At 53.4% G+C, this 14,009-nt stretch overlaps 1 protein-coding gene across 3 annotated transcripts in view; it reads right to left on the reverse strand.

Annotated features, from left to right (window-relative positions):
* Positions 1-506: 506 nt before the first annotated feature.
* TULP1 (TUB like protein 1) overlaps positions 507-14,009 on the reverse strand; it is a 20,701-nt gene continuing 7,198 nt past the window's right edge. Inside the window, exons 4-15 of one of the 3 annotated variants that reach the window (XM_017870075.1) lie at positions 13,663-13,821; positions 12,871-13,020; positions 11,835-11,936; positions 11,642-11,758; positions 11,235-11,338; positions 8,254-8,259; positions 7,983-8,153; positions 7,721-7,833; positions 6,021-6,132; positions 5,843-5,941; positions 2,617-2,788; positions 507-1,073 (exon numbers count right to left, since the gene is read on the reverse strand). In XM_017870075.1, the coding sequence (XP_017725564.1) occupies positions 646-1,073; positions 2,617-2,788; positions 5,843-5,941; positions 6,021-6,132; positions 7,721-7,833; positions 7,983-8,153; positions 8,254-8,259; positions 11,235-11,338; positions 11,642-11,758; positions 11,835-11,856 (1,344 nt within the window). In that variant the 5' untranslated portion in view covers positions 11,857-11,936; positions 12,871-13,020; positions 13,663-13,821 and the 3' untranslated portion in view covers positions 507-645. Of the gene's footprint in view, positions 1,094-2,616; positions 2,789-5,842; positions 5,942-6,020; positions 6,133-7,720; positions 7,834-7,982; positions 8,154-8,253; positions 8,260-11,234; positions 11,339-11,641; positions 11,759-11,834; positions 11,937-12,870; positions 13,021-13,662; positions 13,822-14,009 lie in introns of all 3 variants that reach the window. The other 2 variants (XM_017870074.1, XM_017870076.1) reach the window with 2 other exon arrangements.

Consider the following 14,009-nt stretch of genomic DNA (forward strand, 5'->3'; position numbering starts at 1 on the left):
CTCGGGGCAGGGCTCCCGGTGCCGGGGCCTTGGGTGCCGCGTCACGAGGAGCCCGGCAGAGCCGGAGCGCACGGGCCCCGGGGCTCCCGGCCTCTCCACCCTAGTCCCGAGCCGCCGAGGCGGAGCGTCCCCTCCAGCTCGCGGGCCTGCCCCCCACTCCCGGGGCCCCAGACTCGGCTCCGCCCTGGCGGCTGCGCCCGCCCTGCCGGGACCCAGTTTGTCTGGTTCTCCCGCGTGGCTCGTTTCTCGAATTTCTTCTCCCTTTCTCCCTCTTCCCCGACCTCCGGGACCCTCCCTTTCGTCCTGGCTCCCCGGGCCCCCGCGGGGGGCGTCTCGACGCTGCGCGGCCGCCGAGTTTCGGTAGGACCCGCGACGGGCGAGGGGAGGGGACGCTGGAGCGCCCGGGGCCTGGGCGGGAGTGGGGCGGGGGTTGAGGCTTCTAGCCCGCGCCTCGGACGCCTCCTGCCGCCTCGTTCTCCGCACGCGCTGAGGAACCACCGCTCCGCTTGGTCAAGGACGCGGCTTTATTGGGGATGTGGGTGCCTGGTCCTCGTCCCCCATCACCTACCCCCTCCTCCTAGCGCGCCCCAGCTCCTCGGAGCCCTAGCGCGGTCCCGGGGAGAGGGGAGGTTAAAACAACACTGACTACTGCTCCCGGACAGGAAGTGACTGGGACTTGGGGAGGAGGGGGGCACAGCGGCGCAGGCGAGCTCCGAGACCAGATGTGCGGCTCCAACTCCAGATGTTCTTCATCTCCGTCCTACCCGCCGTCCGGGCTCCTCCTGCGTCGGCCTGTGCCAGGCTGGGGAGCGGACAGAGGTCACCGAGAGGCAGTGAGGGGTCAGCCCCGACACAGGAGCAGTTTTCCGCCGGGGCTTTGCTGGAGGGACCCTGCAAGCCTCCACTGAATCCTTCCCCCCACGCTGACGGGCTCTGGGGGCGCTGAGGGGCTGCTGGGGTCATTCGCAGGCCAGCTTCCCGTCGAAACTGGAGAGGGCGATGGCGAAGGCCTGCAGGGCGCACAGCGGGTACCGGTAGTCTAGGGTGAAGGCGTCCTCCGCCACGCGGCCGAACTGCAGCACGATATAGTCGGCTATGGACACAAGACGGGGTGGGGGCGGCCCGAGACCTCCTTGGACTCCCATCGTGGCAGACAGTGCCTTCAACCTTGGGGGCAGTCTCTCCCTTGCCTTGGAGATCCAACCCTCAGCCACCATCTCAGTTACTCAACACCCATCTCTTCTTCCTATCTCACTCCACACCAGCACCACATGGCTTTGCAGTCATACTGTAATCTCCTGGGGGCAGGGACCCTGCCTTGTCTGCTGCTGCCACAGGCCATGCCTAGAGCCCGCACCTGATTAACTATGGGACCCTGTCAAATTTATCCAAGCCCAGAATTCTTCCTTCCCAACTTCTCTGTTGTTTCTGGCCACATTCTTTCCTCCTATCCCCAGCCACTAAGTCCCACCTTAGACCCCAGCTCCACCCCTTGACTAGCCCCTGGTCCCCTTCCTCAGCCTCACTGGGCACCTCTCCCCTCTCTGATCCAGGTTCCCAGCCCAACCTCAGCACCTCCCACAGCATCCATAGGGACAGAAAGTTGCTAAAAATACCCCCAAACTCAGGTGGACCAGGCTCCACCAGAAACATGATCTGGAGAGCAGTCCCACGGCCACAGGACAGGTGGCACTGGGGGCACATCTCTAGGATGGAGTTGGGGCTCACTCAATGTTGGTCCAACCCTGTGAACCCAGAGACCTATGGGAGATACCCTGCCATCCCCAAACTTCCTCACCCTAGTGGGAAGGAAGCCTTTCCAACCAAGGCTTGTAAGGGGGACACCTTGTTTCCCTGACCTTTCCAAGGTAGTCCTTTGACCTCTCACTTGAGAGAAGACACAGAGTAGGCACTCAAAAATGCTTAATATTCCCCGCCCCTAAAAGGCAACCATCTTGAAGAGGTTAAGAGCATGGCCACTGGAGATCCTGACTGTCAGCTCTACCTCCTACTAGTGATGTGACCATGGGCAAGTTGCTTAACCTCTCTGTGCCTCAGTTTCCTGCCAAATAGAGATAATAATGGCACTCCTCACAGGGATGTTGAAGGGATTTAATGATTCAGTATCTGTAAAATCCCGAGAACAGTGCCTGGCATATAGTAAGCACTGTGTAAGTTTTGTGAAATAAATTTTGAGGGCCAGTGTAACTTCCTGGAGAAGTTGCTGAGAGACTTTGGGCAAAGGGCTGCCCTCCATGAGCCTCAGCACCCTCTGACCAAAGAGGAGTCGGGCTGTCAGTGGTTTTCAGACTCTAGGAGCTCAACCCTCCCTTCAACACAATCTTATCCAGAATGTCCCAGTATCTAACCTACTGCTCTGGCCAATGCTGGAATGGGAAACTGGAATCATGAGCCCCAAGACACCTGCTTAGAATATCGAGGCTCTTGAGAGCACAGTGTCAGTACCTATGGAGGAGAGAGTGACCTTGTCGGATGTCTCAGCTCTTGGGATAACCGTTGGTGTGTGTGTATGTGAGGGGGTGAGGGGAGCTTGAATAAGGGTCAGCGTCCTGGGGGTGGTGGAGAAGAGTCAGACCTGGGCCCTCAGGTACTCACGATCATCAGCGTGGACAATCTGGAAGTTCTTGACTGAGGCCTGGGTGACCCGGCCTTGGAAGTTGAGGGTGTAGGAGCCGCTGTCATCGTTCCAGACAGGTGGCTTGTTGTGCAGTTCTATGAGGCTCTCCAGTGTCTTGTTCTGCCAGCGCACCAGCAGGCCGTCACTAGCCTGGGGTGCCCCGGGGGGGCAGAGAGGGAGAGGACAGTTAGAGGTGACTGAGATGGCTCAGGACTGACCAGAGAAGGGGCCTGGGCCTGTGTGCGCAGGGGTGTGGCCTGGACATCTTTATCCATTAGGATATCTGAGAACAGGTTTGGTATCTGTGGCATCCTTGTGGACAGGGTTCACATCTGTGAGAATGGGGCTTTGTCTCTGGGATGTCAAAGCGGAGGGCTGGAAAATGGCAAGGAGTATCTGGCACATAGGCGCTCCATGCCATTGGTACCCAAGCAGTCTTAGGAGACAGACACACACTGGTACCTAATGACAGGATAAGCCAATCTCGGACCTACGAAGGGCACACAGTTGAGCTGGGGAGATGGATAGGTAAATTGCAGTTAAGAGAAAATGTACTTGGAGGAGAGTTTCTGAAAGGGAGGAGCAGGGTCTGTATGATGTGCCCTTAAGATCTTTCTTTCCTGAGTTTCCTTGTCTCCTGGTCACGTTCATGGATTAGAGTGAGTCCACTCAAGATCACCTCCTCCTAGAAGCCTTCCTGACCCCCCATCTGATTTACATGTCTCAGCTGTGAACTGAGACCATGACACCTTGCTCTTACCATTCCTCCTACTGCACTGTAATTGGCAGAAGAGAGACCCAAAACAGCACTAGGCATTTCTTACAGGGCCCAAACAAGGGCAGGAGATGCTGTCTCTGGGGGATTTGTGTGTTTATTCCAGGCATGGGAGGGGCAACTGTGGGGCCCACAGGCTGAGTGAACCCTCAAGACTGAGCCTCACATGGCTGGTGCCCTGCAGATCAGCCTGGGCTGTGACTTTCCAGCAGGGAAGGATGTGTGATCAGCTGACAGGAGTATTATCTTTCATTGTAAATGAGTAAAATGACATCAGTCTCCTGTGAGGATGGGGCATGCGAGTCACCCAGAGCCTCTGAAATCCTGGACTCACTGGACCTGTAGTGCTAAAGAGCAGAGCACAGGACTGACACATCTCTCCAGAACATCTCTGCATCTTAAACTACGCCTCATACATACACACGCAAAACAACCTTTGCCTTTTAAAATACAAGTCATGTCAAGCATGGTGGCTCACACATACAATCCCAACACTTTGAGATAAGAGGATCACTTGAGGAGTTTGAGACCAGCCTGGGCAACAAAGTGAGACCCCGGCTCTACAAAAAACTAGCCAGATATGGTGGCATGTGCCTAGGGTCTCAGCTACATGAGAGGCTGAGGCAGGAAGCAGCACTGTTTGAAGCCAGGAGTCAAGGCTGCAGTGAGCAGTGATCATACCACTGTACTCCAGCCTGGGCTAGAGTGAGACCCAGAGTGAGACCCGTTCTCAAAAAAAAAAAGGCCGGGCACAGTGGCTCAGGCCTGTAATCCTAGCACTTTGGGAGGCTGAGGCAGGTGGGTCACTTGAGGTCAGGAGTTCAAGACCAGCCTGGCCATCATGGTGAAACCCCATCTCTACTGAAAATACAAAAATTAGCTGGGTGTGGTGGTGAGCACCTGTAATCCCAGCTACTCGGGAGGCTAAGGCAGGAGAATCTCTTGAACCTGGGAGGCAGAGGTTGCAGTTAGCTGCGATCACGCCATTGCACTCCAGCCTGGGTGACAGAGCGAGACTCCGTCTCAAAAAAAACAAGTCATGTCACTCCTTTTGCTCAAAACCCTGCTGTGGCTTCCCATTTCTCTCAGAGCAAAAACCGTTTTACAGGCCCTGTCTACCCCTTACCCTCACTTTTCTGACCTCCTCTCCCTCCAGCCACACTGGTTACCTGGTGGTTCCTCCAGCCCACCAGGCCCCCTCCTGCCACAGGACCTTTGCACTGGCTCTTCCCTTTGCCCAGGTGCTCTTCCCCCAGATATCCGTAGGCTCACTCCCTCACCTTCTTATTGAGGTCTGCTCTCACAACTGTATTTAATACTGAGACTTACACACTTGTCATCTCCCTTACCCTGTTTGACTTTTTTCTTTTAAAATTTTTTATTTTTTTATTATTTATTTATTTACTTATTTTGAGACGGAGTCTAGCTCTGTTGCCCAGGCTGGAGTGCAGTGGCGTGATCTTGGCTCACTGCAACCTCCGCCTCTGGGGTTCAAGCGATTCTCCTGCCTCAGCCTCTTGAGTAGCTAGGATTACAGGTGCCTGTCACCACACCCAGTTAATTTTTGTATTTTTAGTAGAGACAGGATTTTACCATGTTGGCCAGGCTGGTCTCAAACTCCTGACCTTGTGATCTGCCAGGCTTGGCCTCCCAAAATGCTGGGGTCACAAGCGTGAGCCACCGTGCCCAGCAACATTTTTTAAATTTTTGAGACGGCGTCTCGCTCTGTCACCCAGGCTGGAGTGCAATGGCGCGATCTTGGCTCACTGCAACCTGTGCCTCCCGGGTTCAAGCAATACTCCCTGCATCAGCCTCCTGAGTAAACAGGTGAGATTACAGGTGCCCACCACTACATCAGCTAATTTTTGTATATTTAGTAGAGATAGGGTTTAGCCATGTTGGCCAGGCTGGTCTCAAACTCCTGACCTCAGGTGATCTGCCCACCTTGGCCTCCCAAAGTGCTGGGATTACAGGTGTAAGCCACTGCACCTGGTCTGACGTTTTTCCCCATAGCACTTACCACCTTCCAGTATGCTTCATAATTTACTTATTTATCACAATTATTGTCTACTGTTACTCTCCTCCCAATATAATGCCAGCTTCAGGGGGGTGGGGCAGATCTTTGTTTTGTCCACGATGTCTTCCAGGTGCCTAGGATAATACTTAGCACTCAATATGTGTGGTCAATGAAGATATGAATGCATGTAATATATGAATTTGATGTAAACTCCGAAAACAACCAAAAAGCCTATTGTGGTTTTTCAGTGAATTCAATTACAAAAAGCCTAAATCCATTCCATAGGTGATCAGAATGAATTTGTGTTGGAGGGTGATGAACGTGCCCAGGTAGTTGGCTATTTCCTAAGCTGAGCCCTGACTCCCCTGTTTCTCAAATAGGGAGCCAGGGGCCATGGAGGTGCGGGGCTCACATTTCGGGGCCGGATGGGGACCCTCTCGTTCTCCGCACTCATGCCAGGAATGATGACAGTCATGCGCCGGGGGCCACGGAAGCCCAGCACGTTGGTTTCCTGGGAGGGAAACAGATGCCTGTGAGGCCAGCCCCTGTAAGGGGAGCAGCCTGGCATGGGGGACAGGTGGAGTCCTCACATAGATCACAGCTGCCAGCTCCTGCCGGAGGCTTGCCACGTTAGTGCTGTACCCACGCTGTGGGTTCTGCCCGTTGTCAAAGACCGTGAAGCGGTTCCCCAGGAGGTTGGACCTGCAAGCAGGGTAGAGCTTGAGGCGGGGCTGAGGGGACCTACATCCCTGCCCCAGGCCCCTTCCACACAGCCAAGCAGTTTAGAGAGCTTCCTACAAGGGTGCGGGTGTCTTAGAACTCAGCAATTCATGTTCCCTGCCCCAGGCTTCCCCCTATGCAGAGGTCTTTTTAAATGCTGGCCCAACCCAGGGCATGGTGGCTCAAGGTTGTAATCTCAGCACTTTGGAAGTCAGAGGAGGGAGGATCGCTTGAGTCCAGGAGTTTGAAACCAGCCTGGGCAACATGGCAGGCAACCCCGTCTCTACAAAAAATACCCGCCCCCCCCACCCGCCAAATTATCTAGGCACTGTGGCATGTGCCTGTAGTCCCAGCTACTCAGGAGGCTAAGGTGGGAGGATCACTTGGGCCCGGGAGGTCGACGCTGCAGTGAGCCACGGCCATGATCACATCACTGCACTCCAGCATGGGTGACAGAGTGCACGCCAAAATAAATACATTAAATAAATAAACAAATAAATAAATAAATAAAAAAGTCTGAATCTACAAGGAGACTAGGCAATGTTAAAATCTCAACTCCATCTCTTACTATTACTAGCTGTTAGATCTTGGGCAAGGTATTTAAACTCTCTGAGCCCCAGCGTCCCCAAATGGCCTGAGCAACAGCATTTCCCTCATTTGGACAGTAAGAGGATTGAATGGGTTAACATTTGGAAGTGACTTAGAATTACACCTGACACATAATTAGGCCTTATAAAAGTTTTGTTAAATACATACATTTATTTATTCATTTATTTTTGAGACAGGGTCTTGGTCTGTTGTCCAGGCTGAAGTGCAGTGGCATGATTTCAGCTCACTGCAACCTCCACCTCTTGGGTTCAAGAGATTCTCCCACCTCAACCTCCCAGGTAGCTGGGACTCCAGGTGCGTGCCACCATGCCCGGCTAATTTTTGTATTTTTAGTAGCGACGGGGTTTCACCGTGTTGGCCAGGCTGATCTCGGATTTCTGACCTCAAGTGATCCACCTGCCTCGTCCTCCCAAAATGCTGGGAACACAGGCATGAGCCACTGCGCCCAGCCTAAATACATACATTTAAGAAATAAGGCCTGACTCAGGCGTCCCCTTCCTTCAGCGCTCAGATTCGTGGTGAGGATTAGATGAGATGTATGGGAAGACAGCACAGGATAGTGCTGAATACATGTTCATTCATTTGATCAGTAAATACTTGTTGAGCTAGTAAGTGTTCAGTGCTAGGAACTGAGCCCTAAACAAGACAGGCACAGTGCCTGCCCTTGTGGAACTTATGCCCTGCTCCAAGTGAAGCCCTGTGCTGGCAGCAGTGTGGGCATTGCCTGGGTGCTCATTAAAAAAGTAGACTCCCGGGCCCACCCCACACATTGAAACATTTTAATAAGCTCCCCAAACGATCTATGTACACCAAAGTGAGAGGCCCGAGGCTAGGGGATGTTTCCAGGGTGCCCAGTGTGGTGGGTGCTCTGCCAGGCACAGCAGGACAGAGATGACTGGCTATGGCCTTCTTGCTGACCCAAGCACCCCCCACCCCTCCGTCCCAGGAAGCCCAGCCCCACCTCAGCTTCCCGATGAAATTCTCCCCGCCTCGGGACAGATTGGTAGGGTCGCTGGAGATGAGGTAATTGGCTGTCTTGCTCCGTTTTCGTTTCCTGCCAGCCAAGAGGAACACCTGGGGAAAAGGGGAGACAGGTGACAGGATGGGAAGAGAAGGTGGGAAGGGATGGAGGTGAGCGGCGGGGAGAAAGCAGGCCCGTTTGTCCCCTGGCCCCCATCCCCGACCCCTCCACCCTCCCTCCTCTGCTGCCTCTCCCTACCCACCTTCTTCTCTGAGTCCAGGTGCAGGAAGTAGGAGGGATACATGCCTCGATCCATGCCCTTCTTGTCCCGGGTCAGCCGGCAGCGCACCGTGCGGCCCTGGGGGGCAGGCCGGAGCACAAACTCCCGGGGTTCATCCACCTCCACGGGGGGAGACGGGGCCCTCTCCTCCTTCTGGGTGGGGGCAGAGGGTCCATCAGCCCCAGACCACCAGCTCCCCCGCCCCCAGCAGGTCCCAGTGCTGAGACACGGGCAGCCGGGCAGGACAACTCACCGCTTTCTGTGTGTGGAGAGAACAGAGAGGCTGGCTGGAGCAGGGGCCGCATCCCTGGAGGCTGGGACGCCACTGCCCCTCATGCTCCCTGGCAGCCCGGCACGGCCAAGTTAGGAGGCTCTGGGGAGCTCTGTGATTTATTTTTATTCTGCTTAGCTTGTGGTTAGGAGCACACGCTTTGGAGCCAGACTGTCTAGGTTCAAATCCTAGTTTCACCACTAACTGTCTTAACTGTTAAGTTTCACCACACTGTAACTCAATTTTCTCATCTGAGAAGTAGGTATAGTAGGGGTGGATACCTGGGACAGGCCTTCCCTATGTATTTAACAAATGCTTGCATAAATTCTATCAGGGTACCATAGTTCCAAGTACTTTCCAAGTATTTACTCATTTCATCCTCTTATCACCCCACCGCAGGAGTCATCCCCATTGTGTAGATGAAGAAGCTGAGGTTTAGAGAAGTTAAGTCACTTGCCCAAGTTCACATAACTAGTAAGAGGTGGGGCTGGGGCATGAGTTCTGTCCAGTCTCCTATGAGGTCCAGAGCCTTTAGAAAGACCTTTCCTCCTTTGCACACTGTCTCAGGCAGTGAAGTGGGGCTAACAGAATGGACTGCTGTGTTCTAAGCACTATGAAAGTGTTAGCTGCCACTCTTACTGTTAACTAGTGAATACTATAGTCAAGATGATATTCATTATCATAAGATGGCACCCAATGATCCTTGTCTCCTGGTATTTGTGCCTTTATGTAGTCTCCTCCCACTGCATACCAGGGTTGCTCCCTGTGACCAGTAGAATATGGCAGAAGTGATCATGGGCCACTTCCAAGGTTAGGTCATAAAAGATATTGTGGCTTCTACATGGCTCTCTGTCTCTTGGACTTTGGGAGAAGTTGCCTGCCATGTCATAAGAACACTCTGAAGCAAAAAATAGATAAGCATAAGAACACTTATGAAGCATAAGAAGCAAAAAAATAAATAAAATTTTAAAAATAAGAAAAAAGAACACTCAAGCAGCCTCCAGGAGAGGTCCCTGTAGGAAGGAACTGAGATCTCCAGCTAACAGCCACCACAGAGAACTATTTTAGAAGTGGATCCTTCATTTCCAGTGAAGCCTTCAGAGTGACCGAAGCACCAGCTGACATTTTGACTGCAACTTCCTCAGAGACCCTGAGCCGGAACTACTCTGCTAAGCCACTCCTAGATTTCTGGCTCTCAGAAACTGAATAAGAAAGTAAATGTTGTTTTAAGATACTCAGTTTGGGGTGATTTGTTACACAGCAATGCATAGTTAATACATGAATGAATATGTAAGCCCACTTTGCTCACTGAGAAACTCCTAAGAACAATTTGGTGACATAAAACCCTAGGGTGGCCTGGTGACCCCACAACAGCCCTTTCTGTTCTCACAGACTTGGTGCCCTTTGTCTTCATGTTCTATCCCTCACAGGAAGGGAGCCAAGAGTCTAAGCCCAACTTTCCCAACAGGGGCAAGCATGGACTGCCAGCCTGGATGTGTGTATTTGACGGTTCAATCCTATTTGGGAGCCACAAAGAATCCCTGATGTGCTGTGTGGTTGGCCGTTTTTTTTTTAATTTATTTTTCATTTTTTTGAGATGGAGCCTCACTCTTGTCACCCAGGCTGGAATGCAGTGGCGCAATCTCAGCTCACTGCAACCTCTACCTACTGGGTTCAAGCGATTCTCCTGCCTCATCCTCCCAAGTAGCTGGGACTACAGGTGCGCACCACCATGCCCTGATAATTTTTGTATTTTTAGTAGAGATGGGGTTTCACGATGTTGGCCAGGCTGGTCTCGAACTCCTGACTTCAAGTGACCTGTCTGCCTCCTCCTCCCAAAGTGCTGGGATTACAGGCGTGAGGCACCCTCCTGGCCATGGCGGTTTTTGTTGACCACAGGTTTGCAGTGTGTTTGAGGGAGGCTGATGTGGAGCAGTGAATCCTCAGCTCAGGGACAAGTGATCACCTGTTCTCTAGGCTAGGCTGTTCCAGAAGAAACTTGGGAAACAAAAGACTATATTTGGAACACGATGTGGAGAAAGCCAGAACTTATTCAAACACTTCAGCAGCTGCGAATTTCAAGAGCCTACTGTACTGAAAGCTCTTCTGCAGTTACATTCCCCCCTGGGAGACAGTAAACTGGACTTTCAGTTTGTACATCAGCATCTGGCGATCTTGGTTAATGTGAATCAGTCCCCTCTAGACCTGACCACTCCTGCACAAACTAATAAACTTACAAAGCTAAAATCCAGGCCCTGTCCTTGTGATGATCTCCCCACTGGGGGAAACCTGTTCCTTGAAAACTTTTGTTACTTTCTCTCAGTTCGACCTCCCTCTCCTGCTTACTCCAGCTTTTGTGTGTTGGTGGCTGAGTCCTGTTTGGGAGCAGGGGCAATATTCAAAATATTTAACAACTTGTTCGCCATGGAGATGCCTACTGGTAAGCTTGGAGGAGAAACCAGGAGGCCCCTGATGGGCAGTGTTAACCCTTTTGTTGCTGGAGTGTTTAGTTGTGGGAGGTTGGGAGGTCCTGGGTAAGGTGGGTGAAAGTGCCTGGGGAGCTCAGGGCAGTAGGGTGGAAACATTTTAACAACCGGTGCAGCTGACTATCAGTCAGTCCTCATCTGCCTCTCTGCCTGTGTGCTCCTCCTCCCCGGCACAAAAAACATAGGGTGGCGTGGGGGCATCTCTGGCTGTCTGGTGGTTACGCTCTAGAGGGGAGGCCTCAGAGAGCCCAGATGACATAAGGCCCTTGCAAGGCAAGTCCTAGCTTAGTGACCCCACAAACGCCTCCTCTGTTTGCACAAACCTGGTTTCCTTTGTCCTTATATCCTGTCACAAGAGGGAGAGCCAAGGTTCTAACCTCAAGTGGCTCCAAGCCCCCACCCTCTAGGATCCCAAGTCCAGGCCCTTGCCTCTGCTCCCTGAAGGGACCTCAGCCCCCTGCCCCTCTGGGCCCCAACCTTTTTGCCTTTTCCTTTGGCTTTGCCCTTTTGATTGCTGTTCTTTGTCACCGTAGCTGCCTCCTCTTCCTCTTCTTCCTCCTTCCTCCCGCCTTTGGGAGTGCCTGGGCATGGAGGGGAAACAAGGTTGTGAACAAAGTGCTTCCAACACCCATGTCTCACTTGGATGCTCCCCACAACCACAAGAGAGTCGACTCCATGTTATTATTAGAGCTCAGAAAGGCTAAGACACCTGCCTGAGTCCACGCAGCTATCAATGCGGGGGTCAAGATGCCCAGCACATTGTCTGACTCTAGACCCCGAAAACTCCTTACCTAGCACTGTCCCTTATGATGTAAGGACCCTCCAGTTCCCCGCCCCCAGGACCACCTCAAGATGTCACCACACCAGAAGCCCTTGCCATCTACCTTTCTTCTTCAGGGCTTTCTTGTCAGGACTGCCTTCCCCAACCAGAAACATGGCTGCTGGGCTCTTCCTCGCACTGGCTGGGCTCCCTGAGGGGTGCTTGTCGGCCTCCCCAGACCCTGCATGTGTGGATGTGAAAGTGTCACAACCCCCAGCGCAGCTAGAGTTCCCTGTTCCTCCCTGGGCTGGGCTCACCTTTCTTCTTGGTCTTTCTCATCTTGGTCCCCTCCCCTGCTGGGGCTTCCTTATTCCTAACACGCAGAGGTTTCGGCGGGGGGTTAGGGCTTCCCAGGTCTCCTGGAAATGGAAGATGGGGGTCAGGCAAATAAGGTGTCTACTGGGGCTGAAGGCTGCCTTCCAACTCTCTTGTCCTCCCTATAGTCCCCAGGGAGGCTGGAAGCTTGACAGAGGCCCACAGCCTGCTGTCTTTTTCTTTTCTTTCTTTCTTTTTTTGAGACAGTCTCGCTGTTGCCCAGGCTGGAATGCAGTGGCGGGATCTCAGCTCACTGCAACCTCCACCTTCCAGGTTCAAGTGATTCTTGTGCCTCAGCCGCCCAAGTAACTGAGACTACAGGTGCACGCCACCACGCCAGGCTAGTTTTTGTGACTTCTGCTCATCTTGATTTTTCTTTCCCTGAGGCCAAAAAAGCTCTGGGCAAAGACCAGGAGCTTAACTAGCAGTTCTGGAATGAATGAACACCAGGCCTTCTAACCAAGCCTCTGAATCCCGCCTTTAGTCCCGTGTCCTCCAGGAAACCTTCTCTGGTCACCGCTACAGAATGTGCTCTCCCTGCCTCAGAGGCCCAAGGTCCTAGCTCTAGGCCAGGCTGCTGGTCCCTATCAGGTAAGGTGCCCAGGCCAGGACGCCATCACAGCATTGATTCACTGATTTCTTTTTACTGTAATCACTTTGATACTTTTATAAAAATCATAACAATTTCCATTGAGTTAAAACAAAACTAAACAAAATCACAAAGAAAACTAGAATCCTCTGTCCTCCTCTGGCTCACAGAGCTCAAGGGACAGGGGCAGTGGGGCCAGGGGTAGGAGCATATATTGGTCTGTGTCCTTAAGGACCATCTGGGAGAGAAACCATCAGAGGAAAAACCCTCCGGTCACAGTACTGGATTCATTTTGAAGCCTCGATCGCTGTGTCTCAGTGAGACACCAAGCCCCCCAAGCACAGAGCTGTTTTGCATCCCCGTGAGCTCTCAGCACCCTCAGCACCCACCCCTTGGGCCCTGGGCCTTGGCCCTCCTCTCCTTCAGGTCTGCGGAGCTCTTCTCTTTCAGGGGCTTCTTGGGAGGCAGAAGGATTTTCTCTTTCTTTTCCTCTGCCTCCTCTTCCTCGTCATCCTCATCCTCCTCTTCCTCCTCCTCCTCTGTAGGTAGAAACTCTTCATAATGGGAGTTTGAGTGGGGCCCTCCTTATCTGCAGAGCCCAGTCCCTCCAGACTGCTGGGAAGTGGTGCATGGGCACCAGGAGGGGAGCCTGCCCTTCTAAAACAAGAACCCGAGACGTGGCACCTTCCCAGAAGAATGAGGGTGACTGGCAGCCTTCAGGGTCTGCAAGTCGGGGGAGTGGCTGGGGTTGGAGGACTCCTGTCCTGGGGAAGTGCCCTCCCTCTCTCTCCCTGAGACCCTCCTCTCCTTACACACTCCCCTTGCCTCTTGTTTCCCCTTCTCCCTGCATCCACTCTGCTTCTTCCTGACCTTGTCTGTTTCTGACCTTGAGTCAGACCCATCTGGGCTACTTCTGGCTCCTAACTGCTATTTAAGACAAAACCCTTAACGGCTCTATGACTCAGTTTCTCCAGCTGTACAATGGTGGTGGAGGGGAACAAAGGAATCACCCTCTCATAGTTGGTGCTTAGCACAATACCTGGCTCAAAGACAAGGCCAGAAAAGTGGGGGCTGTTTGATGACAATTGTTTTCTGCCTCTCTGGGTCCTTCCCATCCAGCCAGCCCCTTCTCTCCTTAGCTCCACCGCCCCCTCACCCGCGTCCCTGGGGCCCTCTCTCACCGTCCTCCACGTCTGGGGCACGGGCTACCAGAAAGGTTTCCCGGGGGTCACGCTTCTTGGCCTCGGGGTCCCTGAGGAACCTGGCGTAGACCGTCTGCGGCGCCCGGGCCTGGGCTGGGTCTGGGGAAGGCTCCTCCCGCGGCCTCCCCTTCCGCCCAGCTGAGATGAGGGGTTCAGACGGGGTCCCATCCAGGGCTCCTCAGAGCCTCTACCCCCTACCCCCAAGCCTGGGCGCTTCCCCTCAGGCTCCTCACCCTAGGGGTCTCCCCTGGGCTGTTTCCACTTTCAACACTTCTCCCAGGCTTCCATTCGGCCTCCCACCCCCTTCTATTTTACCCCCACCCCCT

This window comes from Rhinopithecus bieti, unplaced genomic scaffold (genome assembly GCF_001698545.2).
Source record: "Rhinopithecus bieti isolate Rb0 unplaced genomic scaffold, ASM169854v2 scaffold_4553, whole genome shotgun sequence".
Taxonomy (NCBI): Eukaryota; Metazoa; Chordata; class Mammalia; order Primates; family Cercopithecidae; genus Rhinopithecus; species Rhinopithecus bieti.